The sequence below is a fragment of the Eucyclogobius newberryi genome, unplaced genomic scaffold (genome assembly GCF_026437365.1).
Source record: "Eucyclogobius newberryi isolate DKJ021-1_F unplaced genomic scaffold, fEucNew1.0.hap1 SCAF_18, whole genome shotgun sequence".
NCBI lineage: Eukaryota > Metazoa > Chordata > Actinopteri > Gobiiformes > Gobiidae > Eucyclogobius > Eucyclogobius newberryi.
In genome coordinates this window covers 6,624,515-6,648,847 of record NW_027315812.1, presented here as the reverse complement: position 1 = coordinate 6,648,847, position 24,333 = coordinate 6,624,515, and the positions used below count along the sequence as shown (strand labels likewise).

Genomic DNA, 24,333 nt, shown 5'->3' with positions numbered 1-24,333 from the left:
GGCCTCCTGCTGGTGCCAGAGTCAGGACTAAACATGGACCGGCCTCCTGCTGGTGCCAGAGTCAGGACTAAACATGGACCGGCCTCCTGCTGGTGCCAGAGTCAGGACTAAACATGGACCGGCCTCCTGCTGGTGCCAGAGTCAGGACTAAACATGGACCGGCCTCCTGCTGGTGCCAGAGACAGGACTAAACATGGACCGGCCTCCTGCTGGTGCCAGAGTCAGGACTAAACATGGACCGGCCTCCTGCTGGTGCCAGAGTCAGGACTAAACATGGACCGGCCTCCTGCTGGTGCCAGAGTCAGGACTAAACATGGACCGGCCTCCTGCTGGTGCCAGAGTCAGGACTAAACATGGACCGGCCTCCTGCTGGTGCCAGAGTCAGGACTAAACATGGACCGGCCTCCTGCTGGTGCCAGAGTCAGGACTAAACATGGACCGGCCTCCTGCTGGTGCCAGAGTCAGGACTAAACATGGACCGGCCTCCTGCTGGTGCCAGAGTCAGGACTAAACATGGACCGGCCTCCTGCTGGTGCCAGAGTCAGGACTAAACATGGACCGGCCTCCTGCTGGTGCCAGAGACAGGACTAAACATGGACCGGCCTCCTGCTGGTGCCAGAGTCAGGACTAAACATGGACCGGCCTCCTGCTGGTGCCAGAGTCAGGACTAAACATGGACCGGCCTCCTGCTGGTGCCAGAGTCAGGACTAAACATGGACCGGCCTCCTGCTGGTGCCAGAGTCAGGACTAAACATGGACCGGCCTCCTGCTGGTGCCAGAGTCAGGACTAAACATGGACCGGCCTCCTGCTGGTGCCAGAGTCAGGACTAAACATGGACCGGCCTCCTGCTGGTGCCAGAGACAGGACTAAACATGGACCGGCCTCCTGCTGGTGCCAGAGTCAGGACTAAACATGGACCGGCCTCCTGCTGGTGCCAGAGTCAGGACTAAACATGGACCGGCCTCCTGCTGGTGCCAGAGTCAGGACTAAACATGGACCGGCCTCCTGCTGGTGCCAGAGTCAGGACTAAACATGGACCGGCCTCCTGCTGGTGCCAGAGTCAGGACTAAACATGGACCGGCCTCCTGCTGGTGCCAGAGACAGGACTAAACATGGACCGGCCTCCTGCTGGTGCCAGAGTCAGGACTAAACATGGACCGGCCTCCTGCTGGTGCCAGAGTCAGGACTAAACATGGACCGGCCTCCTGCTGGTGCCAGAGTCAGGACTAAACATGGACCGGCCTCCTGCTGGTGCCAGAGTCAGGACTAAACATGGACCGGCCTCCTGCTGGTGCCAGAGTCAGGACTAAACATGGACCGGCCTCCTGCTGGTGCCAGAGACAGGACTAAACATGGACCGGCCTCCTGCTGGTGCCAGAGTCAGGACTAAACATGGACCGGCCTCCTGCTGGTGCCAGAGTCAGGACTAAACATGGACCGGCCTCCTGCTGGTGCCAGAGTCAGGACTAAACATGGACCGGCCTCCTGCTGGTGCCAGAGTCAGGACTAAACATGGACCGGCCTCCTGCTGGTGCCAGAGTCAGGACTAAACATGGACCGGCCTCCTGCTGGTGCCAGAGTCAGGACTAAACATGGACCGGCCTCCTGCTGGTGCCAGAGTCAGGACTAAACATGGACCGGCCTCCTGCTGGTGCCAGAGTCAGGACTAAACATGGACCTGCCTCCTGCTGGTGCCAGAGACAGGACTAAACATGGACCGGCCTCCTGCTGGTGCCAGAGTCAGGACTAAACATGGACCGGCCTCCTGCTGGTGCCAGAGTCAGGACTAAACATGGACCGGCCTCCTGCTGGTGCCAGAGTCAGGACTAAACATGGACCGGCCTCCTGCTGGTGCCAGAGTCAGGACTAAACATGGACCGGCCTCCTGCTGGTGCCAGAGTCAGGACTAAACATGGACCGGCCTCCTGCTGGTGCCAGAGTCAGGACTAAACATGGACCGGCCTCCTGCTGGTGCCAGAGACAGGACTAAACATGGACCGGCCTCCTGCTGGTGCCAGAGACAGGACTAAACATGGACCGGCCTCCTGCTGGTGCCAGAGTCAGGACTAAACATGGACCGGCCTCCTGCTGGTGCCAGAGTCAGGACTAAACATGGACCGGCCTCCTGCTGGTGCCAGAGTCAGGACTAAACATGGACCGGCCTCCTGCTGGTGCCAGAGTCAGGACTAAACATGGACCGGCCTCCTGCTGGTGCCAGAGTCAGGACTAAACATGGACCGGCCTCCTGCTGGTGCCAGAGTCAGGACTAAACATGGACCGGCCTCCTGCTGGTGCCAGAGTCAGGACTAAACATGGACCGGCCTCCTGCTGGTGCCAGAGTCAGGACTAAACATGGACCGGCCTCCTGCTGGTGCCAGAGCACATAAATTTACAAAAACACATAAACCAGGTCTTTTTACAACCAAAAACAATCCAATTTCCACTGAAAGGAAATGTAATTTGACTGAACAAACCGCACGACTTTCAGAACGTTGTGGAAATGCAGCAGAAGCGAAGCCACTTTTACAAACCTGAAAACTGGACTCGCTGCAGCTCATGTTCAAACGTTTCCAGCTGATTAGCCACAAACCCAAAACAACGTCTGTTTTAAACAAATTAAAAAAATATTTCGATCATTTTTAAGTGCTCGCCGTTCCCGTAGTAACACACAATTCTATTCTTGAGTTGATATTTTCAGCAGTCCGCTCATTGCCTGATGTGCCAATCACAGGTTATTTATGTGTATATTTATGTGTTTTATTTTGAAACCCCCCACAGTAATTACATTCTTTGTAAACTGCCAGGCGTGTTTTGGTGAAATTGAATATCACCAAAGTATTTGCTGAAAACCTATTTTACATGAACAAAGACGAAACAGAACACAATTAACACAATGTCATTCTTAAGTCACCGCCTATATATGATCCTCCAGAATACAATCAGACATACCATATTTTCCGGAGTATAAGTGGCACCAGCCAAAAAATGCATAATAGAGAAGAAAAAAACATATATAAGTCGCACTGGAGTATGAAATGCGGTTGCAAGTGTGAAAATAACACATAATATCACATATAAGTCGCTCCGGATTATAAGTATGTTAGAATAAATATACGGTGGGGATAAAAAGTATTTAGTCAGTCACCAATTGTGCAAGTTATCCCACTTAAAACGATGAGAGAGGTAGACCTCAATTATGAGGGACAATGTGATTTTCTGATTTAATTTTTTTTTAATAATAAAAGAATATATATATATATATTTGGTCCCCTACAAACAAGCAAGATTTCTGGCTGTCACAGACCTGTAACTTCTCCTTTAAGCGGCCCCTCTGTCCTCCACTCATGACCTGTATGAATGGCCCCTGTTTGAACTCGTTAACAGTCTAAAAGACACCTGCCCCACAACCTCAAACTGTCACAGTCCAAACTCCACTGAAGACCAAAGAGCTGTCCCGGGACACCACCAACACAATGTAGACCTGCTCCAGGCTGGGAGGACTGACTCTGCAGCTCTGTGTGAAGAACTCTACTGTAGGAGCAATGATCAGAGAATGGAAGACCAATCTCCCTCCATCAGGGGGACATCGGGGGGACATGAGCCCGTGGAGTCAAAATGATCACAAGAACGGTGAGCAAAAATCCCAGAACCCACTTGTATTTTCTCATTTTGTCTCATAGTTGAGGTCTACCAATGATGTCAATTACAGGCTTCTCTCATTCCCCCCCCAACTGCTACTACCTCCACCACCACCACCACTACCACTACTACTTCCACTACTATCAGCACCACCACTATCACCACCACCACTCCTACCACCACCACCACTATCACCACTATCACCACCACCACTCCTACCACCACCACCACTATCACCACCACCACCACCACTCCTACTACCACCACCACTCCTACTACCACCACCAAACAGAGCTCTTCGCTCTCAGAATGCCGGCCTTCTGGTGGTGCCAAGAGTCTCTAAAAGTACTGTAGGAGGTAGAGCGTTTAGCTACCAAGCTCCTGTGTTATGGAATCAGCTCCCGACCCATGTTAAATATGCTGACACAGTCTCTTCATTTAAGTCCAGGCTTAAAACGTTCCTCTTCGAAATCGCTTATGGTCAGAGTAGTTAGGAACAGAAACATAAACCCACAGCTTTAGCTACGCCGCCCTAGGAGTAACTATGCTGGGGAAAGTATGACAGCTTGAGCACTATCCTCTTCTTCTGACTACTTATGCTATCAAACAATATTTATTTTTTGATTCCACTTGCAAACTGTTCACCGCCTTCTTTTCTTTCTCTCACTCCTGAGGACCTGTGGACCCAGATGCCCCTCCCCTGGTGAAGTGGTCCCTGCCCTGTGTGGACGGTCCCTCATCTGCCTGAGGAGTGGGTCCAGCTCGCCCCCGACGGTCCCTCATCTGCCTGAAGAGTGGGTCCAGCTCAACTCCGACGGTCCCTCATCTGCCTGAAGAGTGGGTCCAGCTCAACTCCGACGGTCCCTCTTCTGCCTGAAGAGTGGGTCCAGTTCGACTCAGACGGTCCCTCATCTGCCTGAAGAGTGGGTCCAGTTCGCCTCAGTCGGTCCCTCATCTGCCTGAAGAGTGGGTCCAGTTCGCCTCAGACGGTCCCTCATCTGCCTGAAGAGTGGGTCCAGTTCGCCTCAGACGGTCCCTCATCTGCCTGAAGAGTGGGTCCAGCTCCAGTCTCCTCGTGTCCGTCTGTCCGTCTGTGAGAGTCGGATCTCTCCTTCACTGGAACTCCTCCAGGTTTCTACGCTTTTTTCCCAAAGAGGTTTTTTTTGTAGTTTTTCCTGGCCGAGAAGGAGAGTCTAAGGACAGAGGACCCTGGGACATCGTCCCTCGCCACCACAGACATTGTCTGACTCCATCGCCACCACAGACATTGTTGATTCATTTCTCCCTGTGGCCCTCAGAGGCAACTGTTGTTGTGATTTTGGGCCTTACAAAAATAAATTGATTTGATTTGATTTGACCACTATCACTATCATCACCACCACCACCACTACTACTACCACCACCACTATCACTATCACCACCACCACCACCACCACCACCACCACCAGAACAAAGTAAATAGTACATTTATTTTCATTTTAAGATAGAACAGTAGGAGAAAACCTATTGAATCCACTCCATCTTAAACTGTTGTGACTTTCCTTTTTATCTTGTCACTCGATGGCACTTTACAGACGATTACGTGCCACAAAAAAGCGATAAGAACAATACGTTGCTTTGCCGTACGTGCCAAAACCTGCGCCAAGTAAAAAGCCTTCGCATTAACTAACCGCTGGGTTTGTTTTGTTTGGCGGAAATGAATCCACTCCAGAGGGATCTCCCCGCTAACACTATAGAGTCTGTTTCCGTAGCGATGCGTGAAAACATGTCACTTCTTTCGAGCAGCCTCTGATTGCCTATTCATTCTTAATTAGCGACCTGGCTGCTAGCACTGCCTGGATCCGCACTACACAACACAATGCCGTCAATTAACAGGAAGAAATGACTAATAGTGGGTAAGCTGGCGCTGTATTTACCAATTACTTCGAGTTTCATATACTTTTGCAAGCTTTTTTAGGCCTTGCAGTGGTTTTCAGTACTTTATGGTGTGGGGAAGGGTGTTTCCACTGTGGTACGTCAACACACATGTCATCCATCTATTTATTTGAACTTTATTCATCAAAATGAGGGAGAAAGAAATGATACATGGGAATACTATGAATCGAGTGGCATCGTTTTCAACCCTTGTGATAAAAACGCAAAAGTCCTTCAAACAACAATGCAAACGAGCAGCTTCGGTGACTTGTGGTGCACATTAACACTGATCATTCTGTACAAATGAACCAACTTTGTATCATTTGTGTAGCGACTTTTCTCTTGTTCTCGTTAGTTCTTAGCAGAAGTAATCATGGCGCGGAATAAGGTGAATATCAAGCAGTTTACTATGTTCACGTTTGTTGAGCGCTAATACGATCAGGGCTGCGACCAACATATATTTAAGTCATCTTTGTTCGTCCTATTATGTTTCTTTTCTATTTTTTTGGTTAGTCGATCAATGAAGCGGTTATTTCTATTGTACATTGAGCTTTTTTTTTTTTACATATACAGGTTGAAATATGCTGACTGAATACTGCCAGACGGATAATATTTATGTATAAAGTCTCTTGACACTGGATATTTGAGGCTATAGAAGTTTTTTTTTAACTTTGCCAAGCACTTATATGATTAGAGCTGCAACTAACAAATTACTTAGAGTTGTTTTTTTTTGGCACTATGTTTTTGTTATTTTTTTCCCCAGTTAGTCAATTATTTCTATTGAACATTGAGCTTTTTTACATGTAAAGGTTGAAATATTGTGACTGAATACTGACAGATGAATAATATTTAAGTATAAAGTCTCTGGACACTCTGGATGTTTGAGGCAGTAGAAGTTTATTCACCATCAGTCCAGGACCGTATGACTCTTAATACTCGACACGTTGAGCTAGTACTTGTTACTCGACCCAGAGGTTTAAGTAGTAGCTCAGAGATACGACCAGAAGCGCCGAGCAGACCGCTTACCTTCTTTATGATGACCACGCCCTCTTGAGTGGTCTGGTCGGTGATGATGTTGAAGGTGTCATGGCCGCCCACGATGGTGTACTCCATCTCCGCGTTTCGCCCGATGTCCGGGTCGTCGGCTTTGATCCGCCCGATGGCCCCGCCCACCTCCGTGGCCTCGGCCGCCGTCACGCGGAACGAGTCTGGACACAAACGCGCCAATGAGTAACGCGCCGCCGCTTTCGCCTTGGATTAGCGGGTTTTGTGATAAATACTAAGCAAAACAGACATAATTTTCGCTCGCTTCAATAGAATGCATTTTCGTCGATGTATGTGGTGTTTAATGCCGCACTGTGGAACATTCCGGCAGTCAAAACAACATAATCTACCGGGACACAAGCTTGCGGACGTCTTAATTACTGACTTAATTACCGACATGTTGTCCAGACACTGCCAAAATGAGAATGCGCTGAATGTAACTTGATGAAAAGAAGCGATTCATTCAAAACAATGTAATCTAATTAAGAAAACGCTCCAAAACAACATCCTCTGTCACATTTTATCTGGCGACACATCTATATCAACGCGGCGCATAATTGGATTCTGATAAGGCTGGACTGAATAATGCCTAAATTGAAACTTTCTGTCCAGGTTTGTTGCGGATAAGAAAACGCCAACATTTTCCTTTTCTCATTACACCTTGTTTTTTGCAGCTAAATCTAAAACGAGGCTAAACGGGGATGACAAAACGAAATTCAGATCTAAACATTGGTGTGACTTTTAAAATATACCAGCTGCAGAAAGAAGTGATAGCTAAAAACACATGAATACTATTTTAGGAAGAGTTAAAAGGAGGATTGTGTGACTAGGTAGAAGGTCTGCCATCTGCTTTTCTCCATTTTTATGTTTGCCAGAAATGTCCCACAGTATAAAATTCAGTTCAATTTATTTTTGTAACGCCCAAAATCACAACTGGGGCGACAGTGAAAAACAGATTAAAGAATGTCTATAGGGACGAGGGGCGATGTCCCAGGGTCCTCTGTCCTTAGACCCTCCTTCTCGGCCAGGAAAAACTACAAAAAACCTCTTTGGGCAAAAGTATAAACCTGGAGGAGTTCCACAGTGAAGGAGAGATAAATGAAAAAAAACGATAATATACAACATAAAATTGGCTTTCAAATAATTTAATGCCAGGGTTTTTGCCAAGGAAAAAATATTTATTTTATTTATTTTATTTATTTTATTTATTTTATTTATTTTATTTATTTTATTTATTTTATTTATTTTATATTTAGAAAGGGCACCGTGCATAATGAACATATGCTACTTATGTAAATATGCCAGATTTGTTGCCACAGGCCAGTTTCCATCTGTTGTTGCTGGACAGGTTTGTAATACACGGTGAAGGTTTGGCACATTTGCACTTGTTTATACACTTGGCCATTCATAATTAAACATATCAAAAAGTCACAATCATAAAACGTGTCAATCCTGCTTTTTGAAATATTAGGATACATAACTACAAAACAACCACATTCAGTACGAAATATGACCATGTTATGATGCCATCTGAACATCGTTAATCACTCACGGTTAGCGAATCTGGGCGGGCTGTCGTTGACGTCGGTGAGGGTGATGCTGACGGTGGTGGTCCCGGAGAGGCCCCCCATCTGCCCCGCCATGTCTTTGGCCTGGATCACCACCTGGTAGTTCTCCTTCACCTCACGGTCCATCCCGGGGAGGGCCGTCTTTATGGTGCCTGGAGCAAAAGAGGGGAAAAGGGTCAAACGGAGGTCAAACGGCAGTCAAACGGAGGTCAAACGGCAGTCAAACGGAGGTCAAACGGCAGTCAAACGGAGGTCAAACGGCGGTCAAACAGAGGTCAAACGGAGGTCAAACTGAGGTCAAACGGCAGTCAAACGGCAGTCAAACAGCGGTCAAACGGAGGTCAAACTGAGGTCAAACTGAGGTCAAACGGAGGTCAAACGGAGGTCAAATTGAGGTCACACGGACGTCTGGTGGAGAGCTCAGTGATGTAACGGAGTTTGATCGATCTGCTTGTCTTTAATCCATCATTTATCCACTTTATGTACAACACATTTTAAAACAAAGACTTTCTAAAGTTGCTGCACACATTTGATTTAAAGGAGACGTGTTGTGCTTTGTTTCAGGCACAAAATATTGAATTATAACATAAAAGTAGATCATTTTATCGTTTGTTCATTGTAAACGGCAATATTGATCTAAAACGGCTCAGTAACGGACACGGGTGCATTGACTTCCTGTTGGAAACGGCAGAACGGATAAGCCCCGCCTCTTCACAGTGGCATTTCAAACCGTAGCACGTAGTGGATTGTCACGTAAGTGGTATTTTAGAACCTATGTGTGTCACTCGAAGTCTGACTTTTTTTTTCAAATAATAATAATAATAATAATAATAATAACTTTTATTTATATAGCGCTTTTCAGTGACCCAAAGACGCTGAACATAATAAAAAAGGGGGGGGGTATTTACAGACAGGGGGGACAACACGTACAATACACATTAATATACAGATAAAATGAACAAGACAGAAGAAGTAGAGAGAAAAAGATGGGGATGTAACAGGGGGTAGAAGTGTAGGCAATGGGGTAGAGGAGGCTAGGGGTAGGGGAGGTCATAGGCTTGGGTGAAGAGGTATGTTTTTAGGCGGGATTTGAATGTTGTGAGTGAGGGAGAGTGGCGGACAGGTTGGGGGAGGGAGTTCCAGAGTCGGGGTGCTGTTCGGGAGAATGCTCTGTCGCCAAAAGTTTTGAGTCGGGATGTTGGTGCAGTCAGGGTGAGAGAGGAGGAGGATCGGAGAGCTCGGGTGGGGCGGTGGGGGATGAGGAGGTCAGACAGGTAGGGGGGGACTAGGTGGTGAAGAGCTTTGAAGGTGAGGAGGAGTATTTTAAAGTTTATGCGCTGCTTGATGGGGAGCCAGTGGAGAGAGCGGAGAACGGGAGTGATGTGTTCACGGGACCGGGTGTGGGTGAGGAGGCGGGCAGCGGAGTTTTGGACCATTTGGAGTCTATGGAGGGAATGGGAGGAGATGCCAGTGAGGAGGGAGTTGCAGTAGTCAAGGCGGGAGGAGATGAAGGCATGGATGAGGGATTCAGCAGCGGGGAGGGTGAGGCAGTGTCGGATTTTGGCGATGCGGCGGAGGTGGAAGTATGAGGTCTTGACAATGTGGCTGACATGGGGAGTGAAGGAGAGGGTGGGGTCCATGATGACACCGAGATTGCGTACCAGGGTAGAGGGGGTGATGGTCGAGGTGTCGATGCTGAGTGAAAAGGGACCAGTTTTATTGAGAGTGGATTTGGTGCCAATGAGGAGGAGCTCTGTTTTGTCACTGTTCAGTTTGAGGAAGTTGAGAGTGAGCCATGATTTTATTGTAGAGATGCAGGTTTCGATGTGGCTGAGGGGAGGGTTTTGGGTGGATTTGGTGGTGAGGTATATCTGGGTGTCGTCAGCCTAGCAGTGAAAGTCCAGGTTGAGTTGGCGGAGGATGTGACCAAGGGGGAAGATGTAGCAGATGAAGAGGAGGGGGCCGAGGACTGAGCCCTGGGGGACCCCCTGCGTTACTGGGGAGAGGGTGGATGAGTGACCGGAGAGGGAAATGAACTCTTGCCTGTTGGTGAGGTAGGATGTGAGCCAGTCAAGTGCAGAGCCCTCAACACCCAGTTGGCGCAGCCTTTGTAGGAGGATGGAATGGTTTATAGTGTCAAAGGCTGTGCTGAGGTCTAGTAGTAACAGGATGTTGAGGGCCCCGGAGTCTGCAGAGGTGAGGAGATCGTTGAGTACTTTGACCAGGGCTGTTTCAGTGCTGTGAAGTGGGCGGAAGCCAGATTGGAGGGGTTCATAGAGGTTGTTTGACTGGAGGTGGGTGTGAAGTTGGGCGGCGACGATGCGTTCCAGCGTTTTTGAGAGGAACGGCAGGTTGGAGATGGGGCGGTAGTTGGAGAGGTTGGCGGAGTCTAGGGTGGGTTTTTTGAGGATGGGGGTGATGGAGGCCAGTTTGTAGATGGAAGGAACATGGCCGAGGGATAAAGACTGGTTGAAGAGGGTGGTGAGATGGGGGATGAGAGCAGGGAGGCAGGCCTTGGTTAGATTCGTTGGGAGGGGGTCGAGAGAGCAGGTGGTGGTTTTGGAAGCGGTGATGAGGTCTATGATATGAGAGGAGTTAACAGAGGAGAAGGTGGTGAGGGCAGGGAAGGGTGGGTGGTCAAGGAGCGGAGGGGGGGCAGGGGTGGGGGTGGTGATGGAGTTAATGGAGACGGCAGTCATGGAGCTGTTGATTTTGGAAATTTTGTCATTGAAGGCAAGGAGGAAAGAGTTGCAGAGGTCAGGGGAGGAGGGTGGAGTGATGTCCGGTGGCTGGAGCAGCTTGTTGACGGTGGAGAACAGGGTGCGAGGGCTCCGGTGGGAGCTGTTGATGAGGGTGGAGAGGTGGGCAGATTTGGCGGCTTGGAGAGCGTCACGGTAGGAGGAGATGTGTAATTTGAAAGCTTCGGCGTGGACGGTGAGGCGGGTTCTTTTGAGGAGTCGTTCAAGTTGGCGGCCAGTCTGCTTCATGGTGCGGAGTTCAGGGGTGTACCAGGGGGCGGGGTTGATGTATGAGACGGAGGAGGTTTTCCAGGGGGCTAGGGAGTCAAGGGAGTCGGAGAGGGTGGTGATGAGCATGACAGCATAGTCGTCGGGGGAAGAGGGGGGGGGGAGTCAGGGGGGAAAGCAGAGGATATGAGCTGGGAGAGCGTGAGGGGGTTGACTGACTTGATATTGCGGTAGGTGATGGTGCGTTTTTTGGGGTTGTGGGGCGAGGGTAGGGGGGCAGAGAAAAGGATGCAGAGATGATCAGAGAGTGGGAAGGGGAGGGGGTGGGGCTTAGATATGGGTAGGAGAGAGGAACAGACTAAGTCCAGAGTGTGGCCTTTGGTATGGGTGGGGAAGTCAATGTGTTGGGTGAGATGGAAGCAGTCCAGGAGAGAGAGGAAGTCGGATGTCAGTGGGGCATTGGGGCAGTCAATGTGGATGTTGAAGTCACCAGTGAGTAGGAGGCGGGCAGAGAGAGAGGATGCGATGGTGAGGAGTTCAGACAATTCAGTGAGGAAAGAGGGGTGGGGCTTTGGGGGACGATAGATCAGGATAGCGGTGATAGAGTTGGGGAGGGAGAAGGCGAGGTATTCAAATGATGAGATGGATGGAAGGTTGAGGTTCAGTTCAGTGATGGATGTAGATTTTTTATGAATAACAGCAAGACCTCCCCCACGCCCGGAGAGGCGGGGTTTGGCAGTGTAAGTGTAGTTGGAGGGAGTGGCTTAGTTGAGAGCATAGAAGTCCAGGGGCTGTTGCCATGTTTCACACAAATAACCGATATAAAGCACAGGATGTGGGCGGGGATAGGGGGTAGGTGAAAACGGGTATTTTCTGAGCGCTGGAGCCACTGTTGCAGGACAAAATGGGTTTAACTCAAACATGCAGGGATCAATCGAAAGAGGAAATGGTTAAAAGCTCATTAAAGTTATAATACTCAATATAGCAACATGAGCATATGCTAAGTGAATACATGAAACCTAGCGCCATAAATAACAGTAACATTTCAGTTTCGAAGGATAGAAACAGAATTAAACAAATAAAAATGACTAATATATAAAAAAGCTAGACAATAAAATGTATATTAAGACTATTTTAATAAACACTCCATATTGGCTGTTCCATTGCTTGATAATATTGAAACTGACCCTTTATTAATATAACAGGCTACAGTAAATAAATTAAAATGTAATATGAGCCATAGAAGTAACTCTTTTTCATCAATATGACGCTGTCGACACACACAAACAGTAAGATACACAACCAATATATCACCACTATTACTTTTTTGAATTCTTTAAGTAGCTTTATTATTTGAGCTTTTTTTAGGGATTGAACATATTTTTTTTAGTTTTTCATTTTTTTAAATTTATTTTGATTCTAAAGATTTTTAAAATTTTTCAACTTTATGATGAACCTTATACTTCTTTCTAAACAATCTGTACGTCTTTAAATACATTTAGTCAAGTACAAGAAGTTGCGTGTGCAGAAGAAAGTCTTCAAAAGTATAATTGTTCACAAAGTTGCTCTAATAAACACCTAAACTACCTGGAAATAGAACATTACATTCGACGCTCGTCTCCAAATTGAAGGCAAATTGCGGATTGGGAAATGCATTTGCCGCCATCGAATGTTTAATTTGTATGAGATCGATGGCTCTTATGCAGTCGGCACGTCTCGCTCTGGAGGTGAAAAGCCTCAGTGATTCTATTGATTATCTCTGCTGAGAACAAGCGCAAACAAGCGACTTTGACAAACAGACACACGCCAAACGGGTTCTGGCTTTTCTCAACTTGTGCGACGAAATGGAGATGGACGAGTTTGGAGAAGAAAGACTCAAACTAAAGGAGAAACTACTTTGACAGCGTCATTTTGTTGTGTTTGTTTCACTTCTTTGCGCCTTTAAACTCTATTTAATCTGCTTAAAATGGTTTAATTTGGACACGATGACCTCCACGATTAATTCCAATGACAAGAAATGTAGATTTTTGGTCTCAAATTGAGCAAAAGTAACAAAAAACACCATTAAATCCCGTCAAAACATGTCCGAATAGCAGAAAATTGTGTTTGTAAATGGAGAAGCAGGTGTTCCGTGTGTGATTCGCCGTCGGCAATAACGTACCGTTTTCCGAGTCCACGGAGAAGTAGGGCTGTCCCTGTAGAATGCTGTAGACCAGCTTGGCGCTGTTCCCGTACGTTTGGTCGTCTGCGTCGGTGGCGGTGATGGTGACGACGGATGTACCTGGAGAAAGAACAGGTCAAGTCAATTCAAACGTTTAAAATGTGGGAAAATGCTGGTTTAATGATGTTATTTAATCTGCAGCGGTCCGATCCGAGTTTTTATTAGCGCTTTTCGCAACTCTACGAGGCGAGAGCAACGTTCTGCCTTCACGGTAAAGCTAACAACAACTAGCATGCTAACCGTGCGCTAATCCTGGCTTTAAAATTTAATGCAGACAGCACACAGCAGCCTCATTTTAACCCTAAACGCTGCTTTACAACATACTGCACTGTATAGGGACGACTTCACTCAACGACATGGATAACAGATAACATATCAGATACAGCCCTTTTGAACATATTTAAATGGAACAAAGTGTATTTATTCAGCATCAACATTAATTTTTTTGAGTAGACACACTTTTATTTGCCTCTCTTCTGTATATACCGCCGCGCCGCGTATACGAGTGTGTGGTTTGAGTGGTTTCTCAGATGGAAAGGCCAATGGTGCAAAATGGCAGCCACATTCTGCTCCATTTTCCGAGAGATTGAGCAATTCCGAGCACTTATTTATGGATTCGCAGCGACTCCATGACTAAAACATGACCCGGCCACACCTCTTTGTGCCATTTCTATTATTTCTGTCCGCAATTGTAAACACGTCTTCCCCCCCTGTGCTTTATGAAATGCCCGCTCGGAGAAGACGTCTTATTTTAAACCCATCCGTTAAAGTCGATGTTGCCCCGGCGCTGCGTTTGTCCCGTTCTGACGGATGCGTTTTAAGTGCACGGTACAATGACCTCTGTGACGGACACGAAACACCACTCGTTCTTCCTCCGCCGGGGGTTTCAGAGCGACTCCGCCATATTAAAGCCGATTCCGGACATAAAAAACGCGGTCACCTCGACGACGGAGCGACAGAGGGGGGCGGGGCTTACGACCGCCGTCCTTGGCAGTCGGAAGGAGAACGAGCGGGCGGATTGTGTCGTGCGCTGTTCGCGAGGGTTCACCGTGCAACATTTTGATCGTCTCCGTGAAGATGAGACATTTGTCCCACAATATGGCATTAATTGAACTTGCAGGTGAGTCAGATCTGTGGAAAGGCAAGCCCGATCCCAGTGAGAGTGTGTGGACATTGAACATTAAAAACACCTGCAATTTAATCATTCTTTGGAGACTGAAATGTTACATAGTGCACCTTTTTAAATGACACAGATTATGCATTTTTCTGTTTTGTTTATTTCCCTCTGAACATGTTCTGGACTTAAAACTTTACTTTGTTATGTCATGTTTTAGATCTTAATGTATGTATTGAAAACTGCACATTATTTTATACCTGTGAGGCGTTCCCTCGTGAGTGTTTGTGTTAGAACTCCATCTACTGGCAGTGACGGGAAATTACAATGGGGGAGATAAACAAAAGCTAGCTTGCCCCGATGTTGTAATTTGAGGTAGAAAGGCTCAGGACGTGTCTGTGATTATTTATGGAGTTAAAAACAGAACAGAGGATCTCGCAGCTCGACCTCTGACCCCACAAATCTGAAAACATTTAGAATGAAGTGTTTTTAGGCTCAGAGGGAGAAGAAATGATGCTGAATACGACTCCAGTGATGTTCTGGATGAGGTAATGATGCACAATGTGTCTGTCGGCGCCAAATATCATCAAACGCTGAGCAAATCCATTTTGGACCATCAATATTGACGACATGTTGGGTTAGCTCCAATGTCAACAACTGAAAACAAAACGCCCCAAAAAATGTCATATTGGCTTAACTGAACAATAGAAAGTAACTCCCGACACTGATCTGGTCTTTTTACCGAAGTCAACCCGGTAAATATCGACACGTGATTCCTCATTTTAAAGTCCGAAATGACAGAATTTGTTTTATTCTGGAAAGTTTTGCAGTTGTAAAGTTACTGTACCGTATAAGTCGCACCAGCCAAAAAATGCATAATAGAGAAGAATAAAACATATATAGTCACATAGTCACATTTTTGGGGAAATGTATTCAAGTAAATCCAAGACCAAGAACAGATATTTCATCTTGAAATGCAATTTAAAATAATAACAGATTAGAGAACATGGTGAACAGGTGTACGTATGCTAACGCTAACACCTTCAGCTACATGACGTATGCTAACGCTAACACCTTCAGCTACATGACGTATGCTAATGCTAACACCTTCTGCTACATGACGTATGCTAACGCTAACACCTTCAGCTACATGACGTATGCTAATGCTAACACCTTCTGCTACATGACGTATGCTAATGCTAACACCTTCTGCTACATGACGTATGCTAACGCTAACACCTTCAGCTACATGACGTATGCTAACGCTAACACCTTCTGCTACATGACGTATGCTAACGCTAACACCTTCAGCTACATGACGTATGCTAATGCTAACACCTTCTGCTACATGACGTATGCTAACGCTAACAGCTTCAGCTACATGACGTATGCTAATGCTAACACCTTCTGCTACATGACGTATGCTAACGCTAACAGCTTCAGCTACATGACGTATGCTAACGCTAACACCTTCAGCTACATGAGGCACAGACAGAACTGTGGTAAGTGTCTGGTATGTTAACGTAACATATGAACAGTTATTCAGATAACTATAGCATAAAGAACATGCTAACAAGTTTAGCAAAGCATCAGTTTTACCCCAAATCACTAAATCCATTGAATTCTTCTTCCTCTGTGTCACTTCTAAACAACTCCACAAACTCCAGAGGTAGAGGAAGTGCAGATTCTTCTTCTGCGTCGCTTAGAGCCTAGAGCGCCCTCTTGTGGTTGTCAGTGTGAAAAGAACTAATAATATCACGTATAAGTCACTCTGGAGTATAAGTCGCACCCCGGACAAAACTATGAAAATACGGTAAATGAGATTGTTTATAGCGTGATGAAATACTCTTGAGGGAAACTGCCCACACTCAACGCCCGTATATGGACGTAGCCTGCAGTCACTTCCTCTTTATTGAACATTTTCATAAAGGCAATGAGCAGACCGCACTCCAAACTAATTACACCTTTCAGTTTCCAGCCAAGTAAACAGTGTCATGAGCGTGTTTTCGTCAAACCTGGTGCCATGTCGAAGATGTCAAATAATAAATAAACCAGCCCGATTTATGTGCTAATTAGGGCCGTGCGTTTGGAAGACAAAAAACCCCACGTTCGTTTGATTGACGGCCGAAAACGCAGCGCTGTTAACATCTTTTCTGCGACTTTCCAAAGCGCTTTGGCTCTAAATATTTTGACTCGCTACTGTATTGTTGTCGCTGATTACTTGAATTTTAATTAATCGCCTTTGAGAGTGTATGAATTTATGCATTCCTAATTTTATGTAAATTCCTGTGACGGTGTTAATTATGCTGCTGCCACTCAGTTAAAAAAGTGGGAAAAATGGGTGCATTAAAAACAAAAAAGAAACAACGAAGCCACATTCAAAACAAGTCGGTCGCATGAATGTGAGATCAACAGTTGAATTTTGATTAAAATTTGACTTAAGCAGGTGCAGCGCGTTAATATTTAACAATTTGATTACGTGTTACTTTTGCTTTCAAAAACAAAGAGTTATGAATAAAAATATGAATCAGAATTGCAGTTGTTTGCTGTTTAGAACAATTTGATTATTAGTAATTGTAATTTAGTTAATGTGGTGAGACACGGCAGAAAAACAACTTAATGAACTAGAATTTTCTTTTGTTTACTTTGCACTTAATGTAAAGAAAATGTATTAGACTTTTTCATGTAATCGTTTCCCTTTTTTCTACTTGTATATATATTTTTACTTTATTATTTGCAAATAATACAGTTTCATAGCAAAGCAAAATAGACAAATGTTAGCACTAATAAAATAAGCACAAATATACCAAAGCAAAAAACAAAACAAAAAAATCATACATTTTTTATGTATAAATCTGAGAATTTGATTTGATTGAAGTTTATATTTCTTGCTTTATTTTGTCGACATGTTGGATTAAAAATTGTAGTACCGTATTTTCCGGACTATAAGTTGCTCCAGCCAAAAAATGCATAATACAGAAGAAAAAACATATATAAGTCGCATTTTTGGGGAAATGTATCACTAAATCCATTGAATTCTTCTTCCTCTGTGTCACTTCTAAACAACTCCACAAACTCCAGAGGAAGAGGAAGTGCAGATTCTTCTTCTGCGTCGCTTAGAGCTTAGAGCGCCCTCTTGTGGTTGCCAGTGCGAAAATAACGAATAACATTACATATATGTCGCAACCCGGCCAAAAAAAGGTCTGACTTATAGTCCACAAAATACGATATATGAGTAAACTTAATGAAAGTTTAATGAAAATGTCTGTATATCAAAAATAATCTCAGAAGGTTCAGAATGAGACATCATCAAGTCCACAATTTTACAGTTTGGCGTGAGTAGTTCTACTTTAAGCGCTGATCTTGTAACTTCAATGGCCATTTTCTCATAAAATTTATTAAATTAAACACTAAAACGTCTTTAGGAGCAGCTTGGACAACGCTGTAGTTTCCAGGTGACATCTTATATTTTGAGAACAGAAACACTGATTAAAAAAAAGCATTAATTGACAAAAAATGACCGCTGTTCTTCAGGTGTAAGCGAATGATGTTCTAACCATTCTCTATTTCCTCACTACCTAACTCCAAATGTCTAATCCGGCCGCATGACTCATGACGCTCGAGTCCTCTTATGGCTTTCTTTCGAGAGCAGCATCTTCTTCTGACGCGTGAGTGAAAATAACCTCGTTTCCGAACGTCTCACGAGTCACAATGAGTCGATCGGAGCCTCTGTCGCGCCATAATAGTCCATTTGTCGGAAAAGTGGATGAGATATTTCATCCATCTTTACTGAGCAACTGTGGCGTGGGTATCTGTACAATATACGTTTTGGTTCCATTGCATTGAACGCCCGAGATCAAGGGCTGCGAGCTCCAAATCAAACCCACAATGGATGGATTTGAATGAATGTGATGGGCAAAGGCTGTTATTTTTGAAGAATCCTTTAGTTTGCATGTGATTCTTATAGTTCAACTGGTTTATATTTCAGTCTTCTTCTCCCGGACCGATTTCACTGCGCGCGCTGAGCTTTTTGCCCTATTTCTAAAGTGTTTTCTCATCTACAAATGGCCAATAAACAAAGCTTTGTCGAGTAAATGTCAACTTTGAACAGAATTCTATCAGAACAACACAAATCACAACTCCAATCTTAATCTCCATGCTTGTCAGAGAATTTGCAATAAGATATGTTTCCGTAATGTGCATTTCTAAAAACCTAATCTTGTTGGGTCTGTCCTACAATTTGACGGTTTATTTGAGCAAAAAAAACCCAAAGCTCTATTTGTCTTTAACCTTAAACCAGAGCGCTCGTGTCGTCGCCGCTGCCGTAATCCACGTAGCATGTCAATAGCGCCGCTAACGCCGTCCTTGGCATTCAGGAGACCTCTGCAGTGTCCCGCTCCCGTCCAAACGCCCGGCGCATACAAATGAAGCCGGCGCGCATCTGTCCCACTTACGGGCCCCCGCGCTGACGGCGACCGAAGCCAAGCGAGCGCCTTTGACTTTTCACGGCTCGCTGCTCTGATTAACCAGTTTGCTCGGGCCCGGAGTCCATAAAGCTAGCGCGGCGGAGACGAGCGGGGGCGGCGGCCAAGAGCGCGGGTCCCAGAGCGCCGCGCGTTCCCGGAGCCGAAAATGTGCAGCGCGTTGTTTATGGACGCCAAGAACTGCGATCGCTCGGTTCCACTCGGTCTAAGGAGAATTATGAGCTGCCAGAAGACAAACAAAAAGGGCGAAAAGTGTGACGGTTTAATTATATTTTTGTGCAAAAGTTATGCACCGGGTCATTTTGGGTTTGTCGCGTCGCTTTTTGGGGCCAGTCGGGGTCATATTTCCAACACGTTTAGCGACTGCTGCTGCTGAAGTGTTTGTTTTCTTGAGCAGACGTGGCGGGATTAGTCTCACCTGTGGACCTGGAGCAAACCGCACTAATTATGAGCGTCGTCTGTGTTGCTTCGTCCCGCGCGGCTCGTTCGTGTTTTTGTAAATGTCTGTACGAATTCCCCCCTGAGTTTAACTTACTGTGTTCCAGCGTCAGTTTGTCTGTTCAGAGTCCGCGCTTTGGAGCTGACATCAGTTTAAAATGACTCCAGGCTCCATTTTAGGGCCGGAATATTCATTTACTTCTTACTTGGAGACTTTAATATCCACGTGAACATGAGTGATGACGCTCTCAGTAATGCCTTCAGCGCCTTGTTAGACAGCATTGGTTTCACTCAGAATGTAAATAAACCGACTCACACTCACAAGAACACTCTGGATCTTGTCCTAACGTATGGAACAGAGATTAGTGACCTCATTGTCTTCCCTCAAAACCCTATATTGTCAGATCATTTCCTAATTACCTTTCAGTTTATTCTTAAAGATCATCCAGTCCCACAAAATAAAGTTATAATGAAAAGGACAATATCTGAAAAATCTATCTCAAAATTCAAAGAAATAATAGAGCCAATATTCAGTGACATGTCATGTGATCCTGCTGAGAACAGCTTTAGTCCCAGTATAAGTGATCAATGTGTCGACTTGACCATGAATTCTCTGAAGTCTGCTCTTGACGTTGTCGCGCCGTTAAAACAGAAGGTCATTAGGCCAAAGCGTGCCTCCCCATGGTACAACCAAGAACTGCGTTCACATAAACAAAGAGTTAGAAAGTTAGAGGGATTATTTCGTCGCTCTCACACCGAAGAATCCCTAAAAGCATGGAAAAGTTGCCTGCTGTCCTATAAGCAGGCTCTGCGTAAGGCCCAAACCAGATATTATTCAAATCTAATAGAAGTCAACAAAAGTAACACTAAATTCCTTTTCAGCACTGTAGCCAGGCTAACAAACTGTCACAGTGCAGTAGAGCCCTCAATCCCAGCTACACTTAGCTCTGATGATTTCCTCCTATTTTTTAATAATAAAATAAAAACAATCAGAGATAAATTAGATGAAATTACCCCCGCTATTAGCCCTGAACTAGCCCAAGCTGTAAATCTAACGTCCCATATAAATCCACCTGTAAACTTAGAAAGGTTCACAGCTGTTGATCAAGCAGAGATAACTTCAGCCATTATGTCCTCTAAAAGCTCAACTTGTGTCCTAGACCCCATTCCAAGCAGACTCCTCAAAGACATTCTTCCCCTAATTATAGACCCTATTCTTAATATAATAAATACTTCACTCGAAAGTGGCTATGTTCCACAGTCCTTCAAACATGCAGTCATTAAACCTCTTCTGAAAAAGCCTAATCTAGATCCCGACCTATTGGTAAACTACAGACCTATTTCAAATCTTCCCTTCGTCTCTAAAATCCTTGAAAAAGTTGTAGTAAAACAGCTTTGTCGCCACCTGCAGGACAATAACTTATTTGAAGTTTTCCAGTCAGGGTTCAGAGCCCACCACAGCACTGAAACTGCACTAGTTAAAGTCACAAATGATTTGTTATTAGCCGCTGACGATGGACTGGTCTCAATCCTGGTTCTGTTGGACCTCAGCGCAGCGTTTGACACCATCGACCACAACATTCTACTGCAGAGGTTAGAATGTGATGTAGGTGTTGGAGGAACAGCCCTCAGCTGGTTTAAATCCTATCTATCTGATAGGTTCCAATTTGTTAATGTAAACCAGAGCTCCTCACCAAGCTCTAAAGTAATTTACGGTGTGCCACAGGGATTGGTACTCGGTCCAATTCTGTTTACTCTTTATATGCTGCCATTAGGCAACATTATCAGAAAGCATGGCATTAACTTCCACTGCTATGCAGACGACACTCAGCTGTATTTATCAATGAAACCTGATCAGAGCGATCAAGTAGACAGACTTAGTACTTGTGTGAAGGAGATAAAAACCTGGATGACACTAAACTACCTGCTTCTTAACCCTGAAAAAACCGAGGTCATTGTGCTTGGCCCTAAGCATCTACGAGACGCACTATCTGAGCAGATAGTCACACTGGACAATGTCAGTGTAGCCTCCAGTTCTACTGTAAGAAACCTTGGAGTCTTATTTGACCAGGAGCTCTCATTTAAAGCTCATATAAATCAAGCTTGTAAAACAGCCTATTTCCATTTGCGCAACATCGCCAAAATCAGAAGAATCCTGCCTAAAAGTGATGCCGAAAAACTTATCCATGCATTTGTAACGACTAGATTAGACTACTGTAACTCCCTGCTTGCAGCGTGTCCTAAAAGCTCCATAAAAAGCTTTCAACTGGTTCAAAATGCAGCAGCAAGATTACTAACAGGAACAAAAAGAAGAGAGCACATTACGCCAGTGCTGAAGTCTCTTCACTGGCTCCCCGTCGAGTCTAGAATCAAATTCAAAATTCTACTCTTGACCTACAAAGCCATAAATGACATGGCCCCATCCTACCTCAAAGATGCTATAGAACCATATCATCCAAACAGAGCTCTTCGCTCTCAGAATGCCGGCCTTCTGGTGGTGCCAAGAGTCTCTAAAAGTACTGTAGGAGGTAGAGCGTTTAGCTACCAAGCTCCTGTGTTATGGAATCAGCTCCCGACCCATGTTAAATATGCTGACACAGTCTCTTCATTTAAGTCCAGGCTTAAAACGTTCCTCTTCGAAATCGCTTATGGTCAGAGTAGTTAGGAACAGAAACATAAACCCACAGCTTCAGCTACGCTGCCCTAGGAGTAACTATGCTGGGGGAAGTATGGCAGCTTGAGCACTATCCTCTTCTTCTGACTACTTATGCTATCAAACAATATTTATTTTTTGATTCCACTTGCAAATTGTTCACCGCCTTCTTTTCTTTCTCTCACTCCTGAGGACCTGTGGACCCAGATGCCCCTCCCCTGGTGAAGTGGTCCCTGCCCTGTGTGGACGGTCCCTCATCTGCCTGAAGAGTGGGTCCAGCTCGCCTCCGACGGTCCCTCATCTGCCTGAAGAGTGGGTCCAGCTCGACTCAGACGGTCCCTCATCTGCCTGAAGAGTGGGTCCAGCTCGCCTCAGACGGTCCCTCATCTGCCTGAGGAGTGGGTCCAGCTCGCCTCAGACGGTCCCTCATCTGCCTGAAGAGTGGGTCCAGCTCGACTCAGACGGTCCCTCATCTGCCTGAAGAGTGGGTCCAGCTCGACTCAGACGGTCCCTCATCTGCCTGAAGAGTGGGTCCAGTTCGCCTCAGTCGGTCCCTCATCTGCCTGAAGAGTGGGTCCAGCTCGCCTCAGTCGGTCCCTCATCTGCCTGAAGAGTGGGTCCAGCTCGACTCAGACGGTCCCTCATCTGCCTGAAGAGTGGGTCCAGTTCGCCTCAGTCGGTCCCTCATCTGCCTGAAGAGTGGGTCCAGCTCGCCTCAGTCGGTCCCTCATCTGCCTGAAGAGTGGGTCCAGTTCGCCTCAGTCGGTCCCTCTTCTGCCTGAAGAGTGGGTCCAGCTCCAGTCTCCTCGTGTCCGTCTGTCCGTCTGTGAGAGTCGGATCTCTCCTTCACTGGAACTCCTCCAGGTTTCTACGCTTTTTTCCCAAAGAGGTTTTTTTGTAGTTTTTCCTGGCCGAGAAGGAGAGTCTAAGGACAGAGGACCCTGGGACATCGTCCCTCGCCACCACAGACATTGTCTGACTTCATCGCCACCACAGACATTGTTGATTCATTTCTCCCTGTGGCCCTCAGAGGCAACTGTTGTTGTGATTTTGGGCCTTACAAAAATAAATTGATTTGATTTGATTTGATTTGACTCCAAAATCCAATCGTCGTTGTTATTTTTCTGTAATCAAACCTGACCCGGAAGTACAGCTTTGTTGCAATGAAAGACCAAACATTTCTAATCCAAAATCTAGTTCAGTTTGAAGCAAATATGTTTTAATCAAGCACTTTTTGTTTGTTTTTGTTGATTTGCAAACAAGTTAGTCCTGGTTTTGATTGTGTTTGGACCAAATAAAGACTTGGTTTAGTTCTAGTTTGTTCCTTACTCAATCAATCAATCAATCAATCAATCAATCACTTGTTATTAATACAAATACAAATAAACTAACATTTAATCATGCTTTTCTTTTCTGATCTCTCAAATGTAGGACTGTCACAATATCAAATGTTAGTGTTGCAATTATTGCGTGAAAAAACATCTTGATTTAATGATTATTGTGACTAATCATCAGTGAAATCTTCCATTTTCTTTTATTCTCGTTGTCTGACATGTGACTATTCCTCAAGTTTGTGAGCGGCAAAAGTTATTTACATTTAGATTTATTTTTTGGGCTGAATATTGATCGAAAATGACTTAATTTTGCTTCTAAAATTGGTTCTTATGGTTATATTGTGACCGATTATCGATTAACCTGATAATCTTGACATCCCAACTCATGTGACAACTAATTACCTGAATAACAATGTGAACACAAACAAAACATTTTATTGCCACTTTTATGACACATTTTAGCAGTAAACCCAGTATTCAGTTTGGCTCGGGTCACAGACAATCGTGTAATGCAAGAGGCCAACGAGTTCCTTCAGCACCACGGACAGCGCCCGCCTCAAAGTGCCACGTGGACGATCGCTGTGCGTGCTTGTAGTTCATGGCTGTGTAATTGCAGATTGATTTCGAGCCGGGCGCATTGTGTTCATAAGCCGTGTTTGCATTCAGCCCGATCGGTGTATTTAGATGACTCTGAATGGGATAAAGTGGAGCGCAACCAAGCAAGTCTTTAATTGGAAAGGACGCCGACAATCTAAATGCTCAATAGGGCGACGGCGTATTAAGAATCTGCAAATGGGCGAATGCCCAATGAGTCCGGGCCAACTGATAAATACAAAAGAACGTGATGAGGCGGCGAGATGGAATTTTGATCGTTTTGAGATGAAAATATTGCCAAAATATGAGTTTTTTTTGTGTGAAAAGTTGAATTTGACCATCTTTTGATTCATATGTTCACAT

At 45.4% G+C, this 24,333-nt stretch overlaps 1 protein-coding gene across 1 annotated transcript in view; it reads right to left on the bottom strand.

Annotated features, from left to right (window-relative positions):
- Positions 1-24,333, bottom strand: part of cdh10a (cadherin 10, type 2a (T2-cadherin)) — a 75,749-nt gene that overhangs the window by 28,536 nt on the left and 22,880 nt on the right. The window contains exons 3-5 of the mRNA XM_072450419.1: positions 13,294-13,413; positions 8,151-8,318; positions 6,581-6,762 (exon numbers count right to left, since the gene is read on the bottom strand). Of these exons, the coding sequence (XP_072306520.1) occupies positions 6,581-6,762; positions 8,151-8,318; positions 13,294-13,413 (470 nt within the window). The remainder of the gene's footprint in view (positions 1-6,580; positions 6,763-8,150; positions 8,319-13,293; positions 13,414-24,333) is intronic.